The sequence below is a fragment of the Cydia amplana genome, chromosome 16 (assembly GCF_948474715.1).
Source record: "Cydia amplana chromosome 16, ilCydAmpl1.1, whole genome shotgun sequence".
In the NCBI taxonomy this organism is placed as follows: Eukaryota; Metazoa; Arthropoda; class Insecta; order Lepidoptera; family Tortricidae; genus Cydia; species Cydia amplana.
In genome coordinates, this window is record NC_086084.1 from 11,954,862 (window position 1) to 11,975,438 (window position 20,577).

A 20,577-nucleotide genomic window follows, 5' to 3' on the forward strand; every position below is an offset into this window, starting at 1 on the left:
AGCTGTTCGGCAACGAGTCGCAGGAGAAGGAGTTCACCGTCACCGGCGGCATGCTGTGGTGGCGCGACTACATCGTCATAGGTGACACACCCCCTGATGTATATAGATACTGTCACATAGACCGGGGTGAACGTGTGCGTGGCAGGCCGGGCCGGCCTCGCGCACTACAGCTGCGCCGCGCGCCGCTGGAAGCTGTTCGGCAACGAGTCGCAGGAGAAGGAGTTCACCGTCACCGGCGGCATGCTGTGGTGGCGCGACTACATCGTCATAGGTGACACACCCCCTGATGTATATAGATACTGTCACATAGACCGGGGTGAACGTGTGCGTGGCAGGCCGGGCCGGCCTCGCGCACTACAGCTGCGCCGCGCGCCGCTGGAAGCTGTTCGGCAACGAGTCGCAGGAGAAGGAGTTCACCGTCACCGGCGGCATGCTGTGGTGGCGCGACTACATCGTCATAGGTGACACACCCCCTGATGTATATAGATACTGTCACATAGACCGGGGTGAACGTGTGCGTGGCAGGCCGGGCCGGCCTCGCGCACTACAGCTGCGCCGCGCGCCGCTGGAAGCTGTTCGGCAACGAGTCGCAGGAGAAGGAGTTCACCGTCACCGGCGGCATGCTGTGGTGGCGCGACTACATCGTCATAGGTGACACACCCCCTGATGTATATAGATACTGTCACATAGACCGGGGTGAACGTGTGCGTGGCAGGCCGGGCCGGCCTCGCGCACTACAGCTGCGCCGCGCGCCGCTGGAAGCTGTTCGGCAACGAGTCGCAGGAGAAGGAGTTCACCGTCACCGGCGGCATGCTGTGGTGGCGCGACTACATCGTCATAGGTGACACACCCCCTGATGTATATAGATACTGTCACATAGACCGGGGTGAACGTGTGCGTGGCAGGCCGGGCCGGCCTCGCGCACTACAGCTGCGCCGCGCGCCGCTGGAAGCTGTTCGGCAACGAGTCGCAGGAGAAGGAGTTCACCGTCACCGGCGGCATGCTGTGGTGGCGCGACTACATCGTCATAGGTGCGTGACATCATCTTCTTTTCATCCTGTTACCCGCTGCTGGGGTTTAGGGCTCGAATCATATTCTTCCACTGACTCCGATCCTGGGCAGCTTGGGTAACCCCAATACACCCAACTCTTGTTGTAAGTACTGTTTCTGTTTACCGTTTACTTCCAGGTCAGGGCCACTTTGGATAGGTGGGTGTCAGGTTTCCAGAGGATATGCTCAATCCAGTGCCAGTTCCGCGTCTGGATCTCCTTGCTGGGTGTTTGTTCGGTTACGTGGTCACGGCGTGACGTCATATACCGGCTACTATAGAGCATTGCAACCAGAAACTGTAACAACACCATCACATTGTGTACAAGTCCGGCGAAAGACTTCCCCTGCTGGCTAAATGCAATTCAAACAGCAGAATGATCTAGTAATGGTCTATGTGATGTGATTATACAGACCGTTTTTTCTTTCTGATTTATTTAACATCCGATTGACCAAATATATGAAAAAAATTATAATTACACAAGCAAGTTCCATCTTTATGGCCTTCACGAGAAGGTACAAATTAGTAAGACAAGCTTCCGTTCCAGGTTGCTACAGTATCGTGGACGGCCACGACGAGATCCGCTTCTACCCGCGCGACTCCAAGCTGGACAATCGGTTCGCGAAGATCGTCCGAGTACATTCTCAGGTGCACTCGCATTTGTTTTGATTTAGTTACCGTTTAAGGTCTCTGCCCACTACACCGTATCATACCATGACCGTGCTATGAACGTATCAGGCACGGAATGTAACGCGACACGGACTACTATGCCCACGACACCGTGTCCACATTGTTTCATATCCGTACATAACGGGTTTAGTGCCCGCAGTAACTGCGTATCATCCCCATTGCATCCGCCTATAATCCCTGTAGCATCCGCGTTTCATCCCCTTAGTACCCGCCTTTTATTCGCGAGAAGCAGACTCGTCAGAAAGAGGCAGTGAATGGTTATCATACTGGCAAGAGCGAGCAACAGATACGGCAACGCGTTTATAACGGGTTTACAACGGTCACCATAGGCTGTTATAACCCGTATGCTCACCGTTTCGCCGCCTGCACGTACCGTTCTGGCAACGTTGCGTGCCATGCACGGAGCGTTTCGGCACCGGCAAAATATCCTAGTTTGTTTTATTTACCGTGGGCCTGGCTATTATTTATTTATTTACTTAGTTGTGTCCCACTATTGGCTCTCTCTGCTCATTTATGCCTGTTTGAGTTGATATACACAGACTAACATAAACACTGTTACGCAGGTTTTCGTGCTGGACGCGCTGGAAGATCAGCTGGTCGTGTTCGGAGCGGACGCGCTCGTCACCATTTACGAACTGAGCTGTACTGACAATAGTGAGTTCTAAGAATATCAACATTTACTATTCTATCTATGAGTGCGTTTTAAATATGTCTGAAAATCTTAGTCTTAAACAGGAGCTAGCGATTTATGGGTTTTTAACCCGATCAAGAATAGTCACTGTTGAAAACTTGGCGGCAATTACGTTCTTAATGCCCGTTACATAAGATATACTATAATCAGTATAATGTCATCGTCAGATAATTTTTGATTACTGATGCAGAACCGAACGCATTTATAACAGCGAACCGACCTAAGGTAATGCCAATGGCTCAGGCGACGTTTTAGCAGCTCCAATACATTTGTGATCTTTGATGCGTATTCCTCTAGCAACACTATTTTTTTAGCGGGCAACATCGAGATGCGATGCGTGCAGGCGGTGGACGTGTCCGCTCTGTCGCACCCGGCGTGCGTGGTGTCGGCGTCGCTGTGCCGGCTGCAGGACTGCCAGCGCCAGCCCGCCGTGCAGCAGCCCGACTCGCTGGTAACGTTACTGTGTGCTACAGAGATACCACAGCGGGCAACATCGAGCGTGCAGGTGACGTGTCCGCTCTGTCGCACCCGGCGTGCGTGGTGTCGGCGTCGCTGTGCCGGTTGCAGGACTGCCAGCGCCAGCCCGCCGTGCAGCAGCCCGACTCGCTGGTAACGTTACTGTGTGCTACAGAGATACCACAGCGGGCAACATCGAGCGTGCAGGTGACGTGTCCGCTCTGTCGCACCCGGCGTGCGTGGTGTCGGCGTCGCTGTGCCGGCTGCAGGACTGCCAGCGCCAGCCCGCCGTGCAGCAGCCCGACTCGCTGGTAACATTACTGTGTGCTACAGAGATACCACAGCGGGCAACATCGAGCGTGCAGGTGGACGTGTCCGCTCTGTCGCACCCGGCGTGCGTGGTGTCGGCGTCGCTCTGTCGGCCGCAGGACTGCCAGCGCCAGCCCGCCGTGCAGCAGCCCGACTCGCTGGTAACATTACTTTGTGCTACAGAGATACCAAAGCGGGCAACATCGAGCGTGCAGGTGGACGTGTCCGCTCTGTCGCACCCGGCGTGCGTGGTGTCGGCGTCGCTGTGCCGGCTGCAGGACTGCCAGCGCCAGCCCGCCGTGCAGCAGCCCGACTCGCTGGTAACATTACTGTGTGCTACAGAGATACCACAGCGGGCAACATCGAGCGTGCAGGTGGACGTGTCCGCTCTGTCGCACCCGGCGTGCGTGGTGTCGGCGTCGCTCTGTCGGCCGCAGGACTGCCAGCGCCAGCCCGCCGTGCAGCAGCCCGACTCGCTGGTAACATTACTTTGTGCTACAGAGATACCACAGCGGGCAACATCGAGCGTGCAGGTGGACGTGTCCGCTCTGTCGCACCCGGCGTGCGTGGTGTCAGCGTCGCTCTGCCGGCTGCAGGACTGCCAGCGCCAGCCCGCTGTGCAGCAGCCCGACTCGCTGGTAACGTTACTGTGTGCTACAGAGATACCACAGCGGGCAACATCGAGCGTGCAGGTGACGTGTCCGCTCTGTCGCACCCGGCGTGCGTGGTGTCGGCGTCGCTGTGTAGGCTGCAGGACTGCCAGCGCCAGCCCGTCGTGCAGCAGCCCGACTCGCTGGTAACATTACTGTGTGCTACAGAGATACCACAGCGGGCAACATCGAGCGTGCAGGTGGACGTGTCCGCTCTGTCGCACTCGGCGTGCGTGGTGTCGGCGTCGCTGTGCCGGTTGCAGGACTGCCAGCGCCAACCCGCCGTGCAGCAGCCCGACTCGCTGGTAACGTTACTGTGTGCTACAGAGATACCACAGCGGGCAACATCGAGCGTGCAGGTGACGTGTCCGCTCTGTCGCACCCGGCGTGCGTGGTGTCGGCGTCGCTGTGTAGGCTGCAGGACTGCCAGCGCCCCCCCGCCGTGCAGCAGCCCGACTCGCTGGTAACATTACTGTGTGCTACAGAGATACCACAGCGGGCAACATCGAGCGTGCAGGTGGACGTGTCCGCTCTGTCGCACCCGGCGTGCGTGGTGTCGGCGTCGCTGTGCCGGTTGCAGGACTGCCAGCGCCAGCCCGCCGTGCAGCAGCCCGACTCGCTGGTAACGTTACTGTGTGCTACAGAGATACCACAGCGGGCAACATCGAGCGTGCAGGTGACGTGTCCGCTCTGTCGCACCCGGCGTGCGTGGTGTCGGCGTCGCTGTGCCGGCTGCAGGACTGCCAGCGCCAGCCCGCCGTGCAGCAGCCCGACTCGCTGGTAACATTACTGTGTGCTACAGAGATACTACAGCGGGCAATATCGAGCGTGCAGGTGGACGTGTCCGCTCTGTCGCACCCGGCGTGCGTGGTGTCGGCGTCGCTGTGCCGGCTGCAGGACTGCCAGCGCCAGCCCGCCGTGCAGCAGCCCGACTCGCTGGTAACATTACTGTGTGCTACAGAGATACCACAGCGGGCAACATCGAGCGTGCAGGTGGACGTGTCCGCTCTGTCGCACCCGGCGTGCGTGGTGTCGGCGTCGCTGTGCCGGTTGCAGGACTGCCAGCGCCAGCCCGCCGTGCAGCAGCCCGACTCGCTGGTAACGTTACTGTGTGCTACAGAGATACCACAGCGGGCAACATCGAGCGTGCAGGTGACGTGTCCGCTCTGTCGCACCCGGCGTGCGTGGTGTCGGCGTCGCTGTGCCGGCTGCAGGACTGCCAGCGCCAGCCCGCCGTGCAGCAGCCCGACTCGCTGGTAACATTACTGTGTGCTACAGAGATACTACAGCGGGCAATATCGAGCGTGCAGGTGGACGTGTCCGCTCTGTCGCACCCGGCGTGCGTGGTGTCGGCGTCGCTGTGCCGGCTGCAGGACTGCCAGCGCCAGCCCGCCGTGCAGCAGCCCGACTCGCTGGTAACATTACTGTGTGCTACAGAGATACCACAGCCGGCAATATCTAACTAGCTTGTAACATTACTCCACTCGCTAGTAACATTAACTAGCTATAACTACACTAACTAAATTCAGCAGTCCATGCAAACAGGATCCTTTGATCCAACAAGGGAATTCTTTTTTTTCGTCACATTATTTTAGGTATGTAACTTGAGAGTAAAAATAACCGGCTCACATATACTACAGGACGCTGCGTAGGCAGGGTTCTGCTATATAATAATAAAAATAATGATGAGGTACTACAATAAAAGGTTGTTTTCTAGGTACTGAACGCAAGCGGTCGCCTCATGATGGTTCAGAGGGAAGAATACGACGTGGATGAAGGCAACAACCCGGTAAGTGATGTTACTTTTGTCGTTTATGTAGTTTTAGTTGCTGGACGGTTTTTTATATCATCGTTTAAAAACTGTACAGGGACAAAAATTAATTTGATCAAAGGAAATAATATAATTCGATATCATTGTAGCTGATTGTTAGTCTGCAAATATTATAAAAATAATGCAAATGTATTCGATCTCCGGTCTCCGACAAATCTGTTATTATTGCCATGTAAAAACTATGTTTTTATCGGAACCACGAGTGCGTTTGATTTCCCAAGCGGATTTCCGCTTGTTATTCATAAACATCCCAATAAACACCGCTAGTATTTCTTGCTTGGTCTCACTACATAAGTGTTTATTAAGCTTTTTACAGCGGTTTTTGACAATATAACAAGTTTTTTAAAATAATAATGGTATAAAAACGAGCGGATTATAAAGTACAGACATTTTGTTTGGTTCCAAACCAAAAGGCAGAACAAATTAAAGTAGTAGTAAATAAGATCTTGTTAAGAATACCTAATGACGGATGAAACACTCGAATTTTCATTCACCTAATGAACAGTCAACGCCTATTTTAAACATTCAGTACCGCGTCGCGCATCGTCGGCAAAGCGGACGCTTGCATTGGCAAGAGCACAATTAACACGATTGTTTTCATTTGAATTTGAAATTAGACGTTTATCATACTGATCTAGATTATCGGAAATTATCGGCCACTACGTAATATTGGTAATAAAGAAAGTAGTCCAATCATTGGGTGCAAACAAGTTCAGTTAATTATGAGCAAAAATGTTCCAAAATGACTTTTCCCTATTGTCATACATTTTGTGCTATTAAAACATATAACATTTAAAGAAAATGAAATCTATAAGCCTTTTTGTTTTAGCTTAGCCCATTTGTGTTTTGATAAATATAATTTTGTTTATTTTGTCAATGGAGCATTAAATTGTATGTAATTTTGTGGTAGTGGTTATTCGGGTTTATGGTCGGACGTCAGAAAAGGAAAAAACAGCAAATATATGTTTACATTTATTCTTAAATACATATTCGCTCAGGTACACTTCGATGCTTTGGAATTTAACCGTAACTTAACTTCTATCAAGACCTATGTGTATTTTAACATATATCTGTATGCCAAAACACACAAGCGCCGTGAGTAACTATGGTTACCTATACACGTAGAAGCTTATAAATATTAGCACTAGATCAGTGCTTGGTTCGAATGGTCAACTTTTGGCCGGCGAGAGAGATGGGCCCGGCGGTCCATCGGCGGACTATGTTGCCTTTGTGGCCGTAGGTGGAGCCCGAGAGCTGCACGTAGGGCTCTAGTGAGGGGTAGATAGGGTATACGTCGTAAGGGGCGATTATGGGCGCGGTGTCGATTATCGGGGTGATGATCGGGCTGTGGACGATAGGTTCGGGGTCGTAGGCTGCGATAGGAGCGTGCGCGATCGGAGCGGCAGCGATGGGAGCGTGCGCGATTGGAGCGGCAGCGATGGTAGCAACCGGTGCAATAACAGGCGCTGCGGCCAACCCGACAGAGTGCACATTAGGGCCGGTCCTCTTTACAACGGCGTTGAAGCCACGCAACGAATCGGCAGTGTACTCGACGACTCGGACGTTCCCATCGGGCTCCACGAGCGAGTAGGCGCCCTGGACGACGTCGCCGTTGCGCGTCTCCCACTGCGCCTTGTTGTCGCCCGTGGCCGGGTCGTTCACGGCGTAGTTGAACCCGTAGCTTGGGTTCGGCTGAAGGATTAAACAGCAGGGTAAACAAATTGTGGCGTCGAGGCTTTTCGTACATTCGGAACGTTCTACTTACGATATTCTCGATGGTCGCTAAGGGGAGGTATGAGAGCGTCGCCGGGGGGTTTGCTGAGACGATGGCAGCGAATGCCAAAAGGCAGGATACCTGTAAATAATTATTCAGTTGTTGTTATCTTCAATTCATCATCAGATCACTATTATCACCATTATCTAATACCTTTAAACGAGCAATTCTTGCATATTTATTTATTTATTTATATGTTTATTTATTTATATGTATAATATCTGGGTGACCGAGCTTCGCTCGGAAAACATAAAAAAACTTGGAAATGCGCGTTTTCCCAGAGATAAGACCTAGCTAGATCGAGTTTTCACCCCCAAAAACTCCCATATAGCAGATTTCATCGAAATCGTTAGAGCCGTTTCCGAGATCCTTATCTCTGGGAAAACGCGCATTTTCGAGTTTTTATATGTTTTCCGAGCAAACCTCGGTCTCCCAGATATTTTATCATAAACCGTGCAATGACAAGAGACTTCTGCTGGCATAATGTTTTTTCACAAGACAGCAGTATAAAAGTAGGAAGATGTTGAATTATGTAGTAGTAAGTAAACTCTTTATTGTACAAAAAGACATATTAAAAATAACATACAATTAGTAAGAAGTACAAAGGCGAACTTATCCCTTTGAGGGATCTCTTCCAGTTAACCTTTGAGTAGATGAGAGGAGAAAGTGAAAAGAGGGTGACAAATGCAGCAAAATGTACAACAAGGTACCAGAAAGATAAAGGATATAAATACATACAAAATGTATAAGATAAACATACATATATTACACAAAAAGGAATGGGGAAAATACACTAAAAATTGGAAAGAATTAGAAAGATATAAAGCAACTATACAATAGAAATATAGACAAATTAATCAGTCAGATCAGATAGCCATAGCTTCTTTAACCTCTCCTTGAACGACGCAACCGATTGTGCCTGCCTGAGCGAAACAGGCAGCTCATTCCACAGCTTCACTGGACGCACTGCGAAGGACTTGTTGTATCCTCGAGATTTGTGAGGAGGGATGGCAAGTGATAAATTCGCGCTCGAACGCAGACGGTGGCCACTGCCTTCAGCCAGAAATTGAAATTTTTGAGAGAGGTATAAAGGAGAAGAAGGTGTAAAAAGAACATTAAAGAGAAGAGAAAGAGTGTGAAGATCTCTACGGCGGCGGATTGGAAGCCAATTGAGTTTTTGACGATAGTAAGACACATGATCGTACTTCCGTAGGCCGAAAATGAATCTTATACAGACATTCTGTAAGCGCTCTAACTTGTCCAGGAGTTCTTCTGTCATGTCAAGATTCACAGCGTCGCCGTAGTCGAGTAGAGGCAGTAACAGAGACCGGGCCATGAATTATATTGACACTGTTATGTTCGTACGTAGAAATTAGGACAAATGATTAGTTTATTGGATGGTCTGAGGTGAGATGAAATTGGGAAAAGTCAACCCTCAATTTCGGCGGCAGCACTACAGCGATAGGTACTATCGTCTAACAAAGCTTTACAGTTTTTAAAATGCCTCATTTGGCATAATTATTTTCTCGGGGGTTCTTTTGACTTCCACTTCCATTTATATAATCCAATTTAGAAGAGTTCACGAAACGCAAATGCTTCTAACACTTGTTTGTTTTAATTGTTGGATATTTTTTAATGAAATAAATTTTACTTTTCTTTTATCTTATCTTACTTTAAAGACCAAATTGTATAATGATAATTACCACAATATATGAGTTCATGTTGTTAACAAGGTTCTCCAGTGAGCAAGCGAAGTGCACTGTACCTCTGTCATTTTCCGGCCGCGTTATATACTACACTAATTATTCAATTCAGCGCTCCAGTTTGTCAAACTGCCACGGATCAGTACACTCTTTACTTGCAAATTTACCCTGCACACGTTACCTCACGAATTATACAAATGAATTACGTTCAGTCCTAATTAATTGTTTATTATCATTATTGGGGTGGGTCTTGCAATATCTTATGTTACATGCCCTTTTCAGTGGGTGTTTACGATTGTAATTCATTCAGTATGGTTTGGTTGGTTGAGGTAATGTTACGGCTCAGTGGTTCGAAATAACACAAACACTTTATTGTCATCTATTAGTTTCGTTCGGGGTCACCTGAAAATGTAAAACTGCATGTAGAATGTACAAAAACAAGTGCGAGTCGGACTCGCGCACGGAAGGTTCCGTACCATCAACAAAAAATAGAGCAAAAAAATCGTGTTTGTTGTATGGGAGCTCCCTTAAATATTTATTTTATTTTATTTTTAGTATTTGTTATAGCAACAGAGATACATCATTTGTTTAAATTTCAACTATCTAGCTATCGCGGTTCATGAGATACAGCCTGGTACGGACGGACGGACAGCGAAGTTTTAGTAATAGGGTCCCGTTTTTTACTCTTTGGGTACGGAACCCTAAAAACAATATGCCAAAAGTGACAGTAGGTACGTGATAAACAGATAAGAAAAAGCGTGACAATTAAGTGATATGGACGACGCCCAGTGACGGTATTTTACGGCTTTATAACTAAGTATGACGCCCATGAAAACATTAAGTAAACTCTCTGTTAAAATGTTTTTTTTTTAGTGAAAACTTCTTTAGCGGCGCTGGACACTTTTTGAGGTGGGGAAAAAATGATAAACTCGAGACAGCGTAAGGCGATCACGTGACCATAAGGCGATCACGTGACCGTAAGGTTTAGATGGCCACTCATTTAGATGGCATTTAAATCAATAAAGAAAAACTCAATGACATTACATGAAAAAGGTTTTAATCTTCTACAGGCTGAAATACGAGGATCTCACAGTTACATTCTAACTTTATATCACTCAAATATAATTCAATAAAGCTACATCTTGATGAAATCGCTAATAAAAGTGAACTCTAGTACTGGTGAATAAAACTCAAAATATCATGACCAGATATTTAGATGCGAGGTCTGCAAGGTAACTTTACAATTTCTATTCGAATTTTAAACAATTAAGCCAGTAATTTCGGAACTAAAGTTTTTCAATAGAAAGGAGGATGGGTCAATTATACATAGTGCTGCAGACATTTTCGACTAGTCATTGAGTTTTCACTTCTGTCGGCACTCCCGGAGTGCAACCTGTTGTTTTTTTTGTTGATACACCGGTTCTATTGCTTATATTTATTAATTTTCCCTCATTGTTTATGTAGTGATATTCTTTGCGTGTTTACAAGATCATAAAATTTCACCAATTCATCCAATTGATTAGGCGATCATAAAACACGATAAAAACACTTTTCGCATGATTGACAGTTAAAGCCTACATTGGCGCCATCTGTAAAATACTTCGACCTTCTAACTCCATTGGCAATAAGCTTCCTAAGGGTGGTATTAGTATTCCACCTGTCCAATTTCTTTGTCCAAGGTGTATTTTATCTCACATTTTTCTTAATGAGAGAGTGAGATGCAATGTAATTGGACAAAGATATTGGACAGATGGAATACCACCCTTATGAACAGCGCCAGCTGTCAGTTTAACGCTAATCTATCATGGTATGTCTGACAACCGTATAAGCGCTCATAAACATTTCCTACAAACTTGTTTTCAGATTGCACGCTAGGTGGCGGCAGCGAGGTCTTGTATGGTCCACTAAACATGGTGTAGATCATACAGGTGCAATATATTTATGTGGTTTTAATCCGATTATTAAACCACTTTCTGCCAAAATTAATATTTTTGATCCTAGCTATAACCATGTCTTAACACACAGCCATTGACTATGTAGGCGCATGATCGGTATTTTATTGTACGATCAAGGAATTTAATTTCCGACCCTTTTCGTATGTTAATTTGTCACAGTGACAATATTTGTCAGGTGCCTAACGACTTTCATATTGATGGTGGACAATAGGATGGGCCTTATTTCGTCGAAGTAATATTTTTCTACGGGGCACCCGCTTTATGTAAAATCTACCACTAAAAAGCAATGTAGGTAATTTTTTCTGACTTTTTAAATACATTTTACGGGTCGCTACCGCACTTCGAAAATTTGGACCCTCCATACAAAATGTTTTTCTTATAAATTGAGTGAAAACTTCTTTAACTCTCTTTCCAAAAAAAATCAAATATCCAAGTATCGGAAAAGGACAAACGAACGGCAGATTCATTTCATTTTTGACAGTTAATTTACACGTTAATTTATGAAATAATGCCATATGCCACTTAACTTTATATGAATATAACCCTCATATGCTTGTACAGAATTTAATTAGATAATATTTTAAATTGTTGTACTAATTTGGATATAGGCATTATCAGTTATTTCAACTGCCTGCCTGCTTAATAAATAATAATAATAATTGATTATTAGTGTGGTATAAACAGCAACACTCTTAACTGTACATCGGTGGACCTTATTACAAAAGACATAAGGTCCACAGATGTACAGTTAACAGTGTGATCTATGGTATACTAATTGATTGTCAGTCCTAACAGCACGTGTTACATGATTCGTGGTATAAATATCACGTAACAATCAATCATCGATCCACATACGGTTTACGTTGATCGAACGATATTGCCGATTTAGTTTGTCGATGAAACTAGATTGTTACTAAACTGAACATTCATTTGATTGATAATTTCCTTTTTCAAAACTGACTACTCCAACTCGTAGCAGGTACAGAAGAGGAACTTGGGAAGGAAAATAATTCAATCGGATACGTCGTTAAAATGCTTTATTTTACACGTTTAAAACACGTATATAGCTTCGAATACATCCCGTAACAGTAATAAAATAGACTAGTAACGTTTCAACTCACAGACCTCAGGTACAGTAGCGTATAATAATATTTACAACATATCACCACACTACCATTTCTTACATTCTAAAAGTTTCTATTGTTTTCTATAGGACTTAAAGTTTCTTCTTCAACACAAGCTTTCTTCCCGCTAAGGAGATCGGACCCGTGGTCCATTTAACGAGTTTCCCATTGATGACTTTCTTGCTATGTATGGTCGCGTATGGTCCCGGGCCTAGGGATAAGGGCCATAGGGGTCCGTTGAGTGGCACCCAGCCTCCGAAAGAGTGCGTTAGTGGATCCCATGGGAGACTCCAGTGTCCAAGCGTGGCGGGTTTGGGTAAACCGATGGCTAGCGGAGCGGGACCAAAGCCATAGTTCAAAGGCGCTATCAAGGGTAATGATTTGATAGGAGTTAGGGGTATCTTCGCTAGCGGGGCGATTGGGGCTAACGGAGCTATGACTCCTTGTGATATTGGTATTTTGGCAATAGTTGCTATAGGGGCTCCCTTGGACGGATGGACGTTAGGGCCTAGCCGTTTGACGACTGCGTTGAAGCCGGTCTGGGGACTAGCTTTATAGTCTACGACTCGGAGGCTTCCGTCGGGCTCCACGAGCGAGTACGAGCCCTTGACTGCGTCGCCGTCCCGCACCTCCCATTGCGCTTTGTTGTCTCTCGTTAGGTGGTCGTTGACTGCGTAATCGAAGGCGTACCGCGGATGGTTATCCTGTCAATGTGAAATTAACTTTAAGTTGAGGGTATTAAGATCGAATTGATGCGTGAATTGGCTTGTGGAGTACGTACCACTACGACGGTCGCTGCAGGCGCGACAGGGACAACGCCGCTTGAAACAGTGGCCGCCAGTAGCGTCAGAGTTAACGCAGTCTGAAATTCAAAAACATAATCGTTGAATAACAAAATATTTATATATGTATACAATGTTCAATAGTTTTCATGCGAAGTTTCTGCAAACAGTTTATTATAGCAATTGTATGATTACAATCCTTAACGATAAATTTTATGTTCGAATTGCATTGTCTTGCACAAAAAATACCAATGGGTTATCTATTACTATGTTTAATGTGTTCATTATACACGCGTGAGTGAACACGTTAAAAAAAAGAAGTAATACATATATGTATAATCTATGCGCTACATTTTTTAAAATAAATAGTCCGATATTTAGTAGCGCAGGGTCAGAAGTAGCTTTAGTCTGTATTTAGTCAATTCAAAAAAGAAAGAATATAGAGTATGTGTCTCGACTATGACAGAAAAGTGTGAAGTGTCACTATAAACTTTCATAGATATATGACATTTCCACGATTTGTCATTGCCAGGGAGCGTACATTTCATGCCGATGACAGGCGTATGACGTCAACCTACATACAGGATGGACAAAGTTGTGGCCTATAATTAAAAATAAAATAAAAGTCACTACGTTTCCGGTTACTAAGTTGTGTCACTACGTTTTTTGAAACATCCTGTGTGTTTATATGAATACGTCATTATGACGAAACCGGCATGAAATGTACGCTCCCTGGTCATTGCAAATCCTGACCGTCCTGGCGGCCAGCACACTGACAGGTCAAAGGTTAACGTCTCAGTGTCAGGATCAAGATTGACTTATTAAGTACTTGTCTACTAAATAAATTAGTCGTCTGTCTAAAATTAATTACCAATATCCTCGTCATAGTCGGTTCCGTCTGTGAGCTGTCGTAATTCAATGCGTATTTTAGTGGAATACAATGCTTTTATACGGGCGCCTCGCCCATCGAAGCGGAGTCCTGAAAAACTGGCGCGACCCGTTGCTTCGACAAGTGTTCGAGTTATGCGACCGCTGCATGATTGGCTGCTATTAGCGCTGTCGATCGTGTTATTTCTACTTACTTTTAGGGGTACTGAATACTGTAAAGAAACCTTTAATCTCTAAGCACTGTGGTTTCGATAGCAGACGTGCCGTGTAAAGGGGCCCACTGATTACCAGTCCGCCGGACGATATCAGCCTGTCAGTTGTTCGGAACTGTCACTTTTTGCGTTTAACTGACAGGCCGATATCGTCCGGCGAACTGGTAATGTGTGGGCCCCTTAAGGCGAAGGAGATAAAGAATGTCAACTATGTGACCGATTTTAACATTTTGAACGTTGATAATATTCCTAAACTTCGAACAAGTACTCGTAAATAAGTACAGTCAGCAGCAATAGTTTCTAAGCGGGCGAGGTGTTCAGTGATCTTGACGTGACTTTATTGTTAAGAGAATAAGAGCGCGTTAAGGAAATTTCGAACACCTCGCCCGCTTAGCAACTTCTGCTGCTGACTTTACAAGATATCTGCCCTACACCAGCACCACGCATAACGGCCGAAACGACCATTGGAAAACGCATTCAATTTTATACCGGATTACTGCGCACTAAATTCCAAATTCAAACAGGTTACGGTTGTAATGATAGGACAGAATTATTGTTAAGTTACGCGGAACCATCGGTGCGCAGTTATAACTCGCAATTGACGGCAATAATATTTATTTAACGTTTAGTGCTTGTCTAGGGCGATTTATTACACCATATTTAATGCAGAACACGCATGGTTTAACATTGTAGTACCTACATTTTTTATCATTGCTGAACTGTTTGTCCCTAATCCAACTGCCAGTGATCGTATAGCATTCATCGCGGTAAGCAGGCGCTTTAGATCGTTACTCCATAGGTGTCACATGCGCTTTGCGGACTCTTGAAAGCTTTATAAGGATTTAACGCACAATGAAATATATATCTGGGAGACCGAGCTTTGCTCGGAAAATATAAAAAACTCATAAATGCGCGTTTTCCCAGAGATAAGACCTAATAAATATGCTGAACGATCCGTTGCCGAACCATGCCGATATTATTGGGCGCCGACCGTAAAATTGATATAGTGTGATCGACGAATATTTAAATTCGATTAAAGGCGTAATTGTTTAATGCTAAAAACTGGGTATGTAATTAATTACGTATGCTTAACGTGCACGCATACCCACGCAAATTGAGTGACGTTTTTTATAAAGATACATAACATCCCATCTCTCTCCAATCTCCATCGCCATCTCTCTCGCTAACTCGGTATCACCTGAGATGATCCAGTTAGAAGGTCGAACCATACTGTTCTACCTTAGAGGTGGCCAGGGGGCGCCATAAGCCTTCAGTAAGAAGTGCATATACTTGGAAAAATTCGACCTATGCCGCTGTGGCCCGGTGGCCGAATGGCACAGGCACCTGCCGCGATAGCAGAAGACGCTGGTTCGATTCCAGCCTGGGGCACTGGAGGCCTTGGTCACTTTTTCTTAGTATATGACATTTATTTAAAGATACATACAATCGCACACACTGTTAACTGTTCGTAAACCTTACCTATTACAGAAGGCATACGGTCCACCGATTGTACATTACAACGCGCACATACATGGGTACTTATACACATCCGTTGGCTTTAATATAATCTGTGACATAATGATTCAATTAATTTTCTCAGTCTAGTAAACGTTCTAAGCCAATTCCAAGGTCACTATAAATGTATAGGTATTTACTTTAGCTGGTTATCGGCCCTTTCGATTCCTCCAAGGTGACCGCCTCCGCTCCGCTGGACCGCCCGAATTCCCGATCGTTGACTGTTATCAATGTTATCATTCTAATTTGCATTTCAAAGTATAGAGACCATGACAGTAACCTATAAACTGCAGTTAAAATCTTTTTTTTTTTTCGCGATTTCGGGTTTGGTCCCATAGTAAAAGTTGCTCACTATAATCCCAAAACCTTCCTGGCAACGGGGATGCAGTTATTTTGCAGCCACCCTGCAGGAGTATAAAGGAATAAAGTTGCTAATGCTAAGCGAGTGAGATGCTCAAAATGAACTGAACAAATTTGTTGTTAAGAAAATAACAGAGGGTATATAGATCATTTTGAACACCTCACTAGCTTAGGTTATCAAATTTTAACGTTTGACAATCAAGTTACCACGTAATACTACAGTATTATGGACTACGGTTACGGTTTTTCTGCGATGATTTAGGTTTAGGTGCTCTTGTAGAGAAACGACTTCTTGTTTTTGTTTTGCGTGCGTCCCGCACATGTGTTTGAAAATGGACTACTCTATATATTTGCTCTTGAATCTAGTCTCGCTGGTTTGCTGCACGTTGGTTTCAAACCCATTGTCTGTGGGTGTCAACTTGTGTTGACAAAAACTAAGGAATGCTTCGATAATAAGGCAACTGCAGATAGTATATTGACAATATGGGAATTAGTGGTGGAAAGTGTAAAATAAGCGACATTTCAAGTTCTTAGCTAGTAGCATAGAACAATTGTGTACCTATGTGATGATTTTGGATGAGCATGTTATGTAGACATATGCATTGTATACTGGTTCTATTGCTAAGTCAACCTTATTGTATGAGCATAAGGTATTAAATTGAATGAGATATATTGAATGCTCGATATAGGTATCTCGGTAAGGTTTAAGGTTGTAAGGCCAGCCTATATTGAAATTCAATTTAACTGAATTTATGCGAAATTATTCATCTTCTTTTCTCTTTCTTATTTCACCAGTTCACCGCCAGCTACTTGTTCCTTTATCTAGCCAATCTAACCAAAATGTTACCATCAGCAACAGCATGGTAATATGTTGTTATAACATCTGGCGGTCTAGCATGAGTTGCGTTCTCGCGCGCGACTCCATACTTGAAGTCGCGCAAGATGTATGGAGTCGCGCGCGAGAACGCAACTCATGCTAGACCGCTAAACGAGTTAAGGGGTAGGACAATAAAACAGTAATTATATACCACACGGTGGCGCATGCTATATTGTGTTCGTAAAGATATACTAAATATCTTAATCGTAGCAACATAAATATTAAATATCCTAAAATAATTACAATTTGGTCTAAACTATCGACTACGTTGTCATATCACCAATGAGGGCTCATGGTTAGTTATTCTAATCAAGACATGGCAAAGGAGCCTTGAAAAAGGCAGCGGCATTTGATTGGTAAAGTAAGAAGCCCACTATGCACTGTTGCTTGCCTCTCTTATCTTCTGTTTGAAACCTTGTGCGTCGCGTGTGCCGCTGTGGGCTTCCGGCTATAATTCATCGTTGCGTTCAGTGTTTGTACCCGTCCTGTGGGTACAGGGGATACTCTATAGGACCGTTCCAGGAGGGCAGCAGACGGCCTTTTTCTAAGCCTTCATAGGGTAGGATAGGTCCAATGTTCCCTTTGAGCAATCCATGACCTCTTTCTAATCCTGCGTAGGGTAGGACGGGTCCATAGTTTCCTTTTTCCAATCCGTAACCTCCCAGGGATGGGAGCGGGCCGATGCCCTTGTCCAAACCATAGCCCTGCTCGAGGTTTCCTCTCCCTAAACCTTCCCAATTGAGCGTGCTGATAGGTCCTTTACCATATAGTCCAAGCTCTGCCGGCCCCTTCAATAAAGGCAAAGCGGGCAGCGGCTCCTTGTGACGATGTATGTGTTCATTGTAAAGGGGTAGTGGCGCTTTGTAATCCGGCAACGGGCCTAAAGACTCAGAGTAAATCGGTCCAGCCTTGTAGATAGGCCCGGGCAGGCCTTTGAGGATTGGCAGAGGTCCATAAGAAATTGGGCCGTTTTTGTAGCTGGGTCCTGGCAGGAGTGGGCCATTCTTGTAGATAGGTCCGGGTAGAATAGGACCCTTGTAGTTAGGCTCAAAAAGAAGAGGAGAGGTCACGATTGGGCCATTCTTATAAATGGGTCCGGGCAGAATAGGGCCTTTGATGATCGGTTCATGAGGATAAGGTTCAGACAGGATCGGGCTTTTTAGAATTGGCGCGTGTTGGATAGGCTCATGTAATATAGGTTCAGGGAGGATAGGCGCGGGCAGATGTGTCTCGATCACTGGTTCTTTGATCAGGTTCTGAGACGACAAAGCGGGGCTATATATCGGGCCTCCATGGATCGGTCCTGAGATCAGAGGTGCGCTCGCCAGGTGTCCCAGGTTTGCCACCGGGCCGACGGAAATCGGGGAGTGGATGGAACCATGTCCGCTGAGTACCGGGATCGGGGCTTTGTAGATAGGGGCTGCGTGGACGGTGGCCGGGTGCAGGTTGGGGCCCAGGCGCTTCACGACGGCATTGAAGCCCGTCTTATCGTCGGCGTAGTACTCCACGACACGCAGGCTGCCGTCGGGTTCCACAAGTGAATATGCTCCTGCAACGTTTTAACTCACATTAGAGATCGGACTATCTTTATCAAAAATTATAAATGAATATATTTTACCTTTGACAACGTCACCATCACGTTTCTCCCATTGCGCTTTATTGTCACCGGTGTGAGGGTCTTTCACAGAGTATTCGAATGCATAACGGGGATAGGCCTAAAATTCGAAATATTTATGAAATTAACACTGAATAATTCATCCAAGAATCATATCTAAATTACTGCAACTTACATAATAATCAACTGAGGCATGCCCGGGTGCGTACACTAGGCCTCCGAGCCCTAGTCCCCCGTCAGCCTTCGTCGACGCCGTGAGCGCCAGAAGACATATCTGTGGAAAACCAAACCGTCACTTCACTGTCATACAAACAATCCAATATCGTAAATATAATTCACGCACCGCAACGTATAAATTCATGTTCACGAGACGCACTTGACCGCGTCGTGTCAAAAACGCACTGATATGAAAAGAGCAATCTGAGCCATTTATACGTGACCGCTTTAGGCCTTCGTGTCCTGGTGGCGGCGGATGCCGGTCGTTCGCGCTGCTCCGCTTCAACAACAATCACTCAAGGGTTGCATCAGGCTTCCTCATTTTCATACAACCTTCGGCTAGTGAAAACGTCTGTCTTACATTTACGATACTATTTCACTCGTATCTACATGTGGCTCGCTCGCGGAGGATGTAGCGGCTATTTGCAAATGTCTGTGTGTACCTACCTACCTGTAAAATTGTGTGTATCCGAGTATTTGATCTTAATTTGGTCGATTAGCGTTATTATTTTAGCGCTTGCTCAGTGTGTTACATAACGTTCCAGAAGGTAATGATAGTGATGTGACACGGGGGTTGTACCTTTGCGTGTCGATTTGATGCAATGCGAGCGCTGTTCGACGAGTTGCTCTAATTCCAAACCGCAATTACCATAGTCAACACAGTTAAATGGGCATTCCTATTGCAGTGGGATAGAGTGTACTAATGATCAGTAAAGTATGTTGCTTTGCTTTGTACCAAGAGTCGAGCACGCGATATCTAGTGCATATGCTTAACAATGTTTATTAGCTCATTATCGCGCCTAATCCATTCGCGGTCGACGCGTAATCATTACACAATTTCTTCTTACGGACATTACATTTACATCGCGCCCTTGATGCTATTGAACTTGAATAATATAATACTCTACATACTAAGACCTTGAGATATTTGGAGAAGTTACGATGCATTAATTGATGATGCAATTTCGATTCGAACACGCGTAATAGCTACATATTAAATCAGTTCATTGGCTTTTAATCCGCACTTTTTGTTTACTTGACATACATAACATAACATTGAGAATTATTGCTGTATATACTTTACAATGAAATAAAAATAATGCATTTTTATCGACTGCCAATAAAGGTTTTCACAAAGTTTACTTTATGTATAGTCCCCGGAACATATTTATAAAGCATATTTATTTTGTAATAACCAAACTCTAGGTATAGTAAATCTCATCTATAAGAGTTCATCTATCGTTCGACGGACTGTCTTGTGTTGCTGTTAAGTACATTTTGTGATTTAGCTTACTTTGCATTTATGACAGTGGTATGATTAGTATAAAAACTTTGCCTTAGTTTACATACGTTGCATCGATTTCCGGGTGCCAAACTAAATATGTTAAACGAACTTGAATATGTCCATGTGTCAAATGTAGACGCTGACCGTCGAATTTCGTTTCGTTTCCGTACGTAAATACACACTTCCCTTTCCTTTTCATAATCTTTTCATTTTATTTAACTTGCAATGTCCGTATTTAACTATGTATGTTTTAAGTTAAGTTCAAAATCTGCGAACCATTTTTCGATCCGATTTAGCTAAAATTTGGCACACCCATGAAAAGAAAAACAGACAGACGGAGTTTTTGTCATTTCGTTTTGACAACGGGACTTTATTGAGTCTTTCGTTACTTAGTTTTTCATAAATGGCCGGAAAATCAATACTCTATACATTAGGGACGGAATACGTATGCAATGTTATGGGCCATTAAGTCCTAAAATATGTATACCGTTTCATTTCTAAATATTACTCGTATTAGAATTAATTTAAAAGTGGAAAAATTACTGTCATGGGTGAGACTTAAACTCACGGCCTCTGAATCGATACTCCAGCGCTCT

General features: G+C 45.2%; 3 protein-coding genes across 3 annotated transcripts in view; 1 reads left to right on the forward strand and 2 right to left on the reverse strand.

Moving 5' to 3' along the window:
* Positions 1 to 20,577, forward strand: part of LOC134655108 (guanine nucleotide exchange factor subunit Rich) — a 51,766-nt gene that overhangs the window by 17,538 nt on the left and 13,651 nt on the right. The window contains exons 13-17 of the mRNA XM_063510570.1: positions 1,596 to 1,696; positions 2,302 to 2,392; positions 2,744 to 2,859; positions 3,006 to 3,038; positions 5,562 to 5,633. Coding sequence (XP_063366640.1) covers positions 1,596 to 1,696; positions 2,302 to 2,392; positions 2,744 to 2,859; positions 3,006 to 3,038; positions 5,562 to 5,633 — 413 coding nt within the window. The remainder of the gene's footprint in view (positions 1 to 1,595; positions 1,697 to 2,301; positions 2,393 to 2,743; positions 2,860 to 3,005; positions 3,039 to 5,561; positions 5,634 to 20,577) is intronic.
* On the reverse strand, positions 6,641 to 9,353 carry LOC134655098 (cuticle protein 7-like). The gene is made up of 3 exons (XM_063510560.1): positions 9,153 to 9,353; positions 7,441 to 7,530; positions 6,641 to 7,367 (listed from the first exon to the last, which is right to left on the reverse strand). The coding sequence occupies exons 1-3, from the start codon at positions 9,168 to 9,170 to the stop codon at positions 6,825 to 6,827; spliced, it is 651 nt and encodes a 216-aa protein (XP_063366630.1). The 5' UTR covers positions 9,171 to 9,353; the 3' UTR covers positions 6,641 to 6,824.
* Positions 17,009 to 18,923, reverse strand: LOC134655078 (uncharacterized). Its single transcript, XM_063510541.1, has 4 exons — positions 18,824 to 18,923; positions 18,656 to 18,754; positions 18,484 to 18,580; positions 17,009 to 18,414 (listed from the first exon to the last, which is right to left on the reverse strand). Exons 1-4 carry the CDS (start codon positions 18,839 to 18,841, stop codon positions 17,333 to 17,335), a joined length of 1,296 nt encoding a protein of 431 aa, XP_063366611.1. The 5' UTR covers positions 18,842 to 18,923; the 3' UTR covers positions 17,009 to 17,332.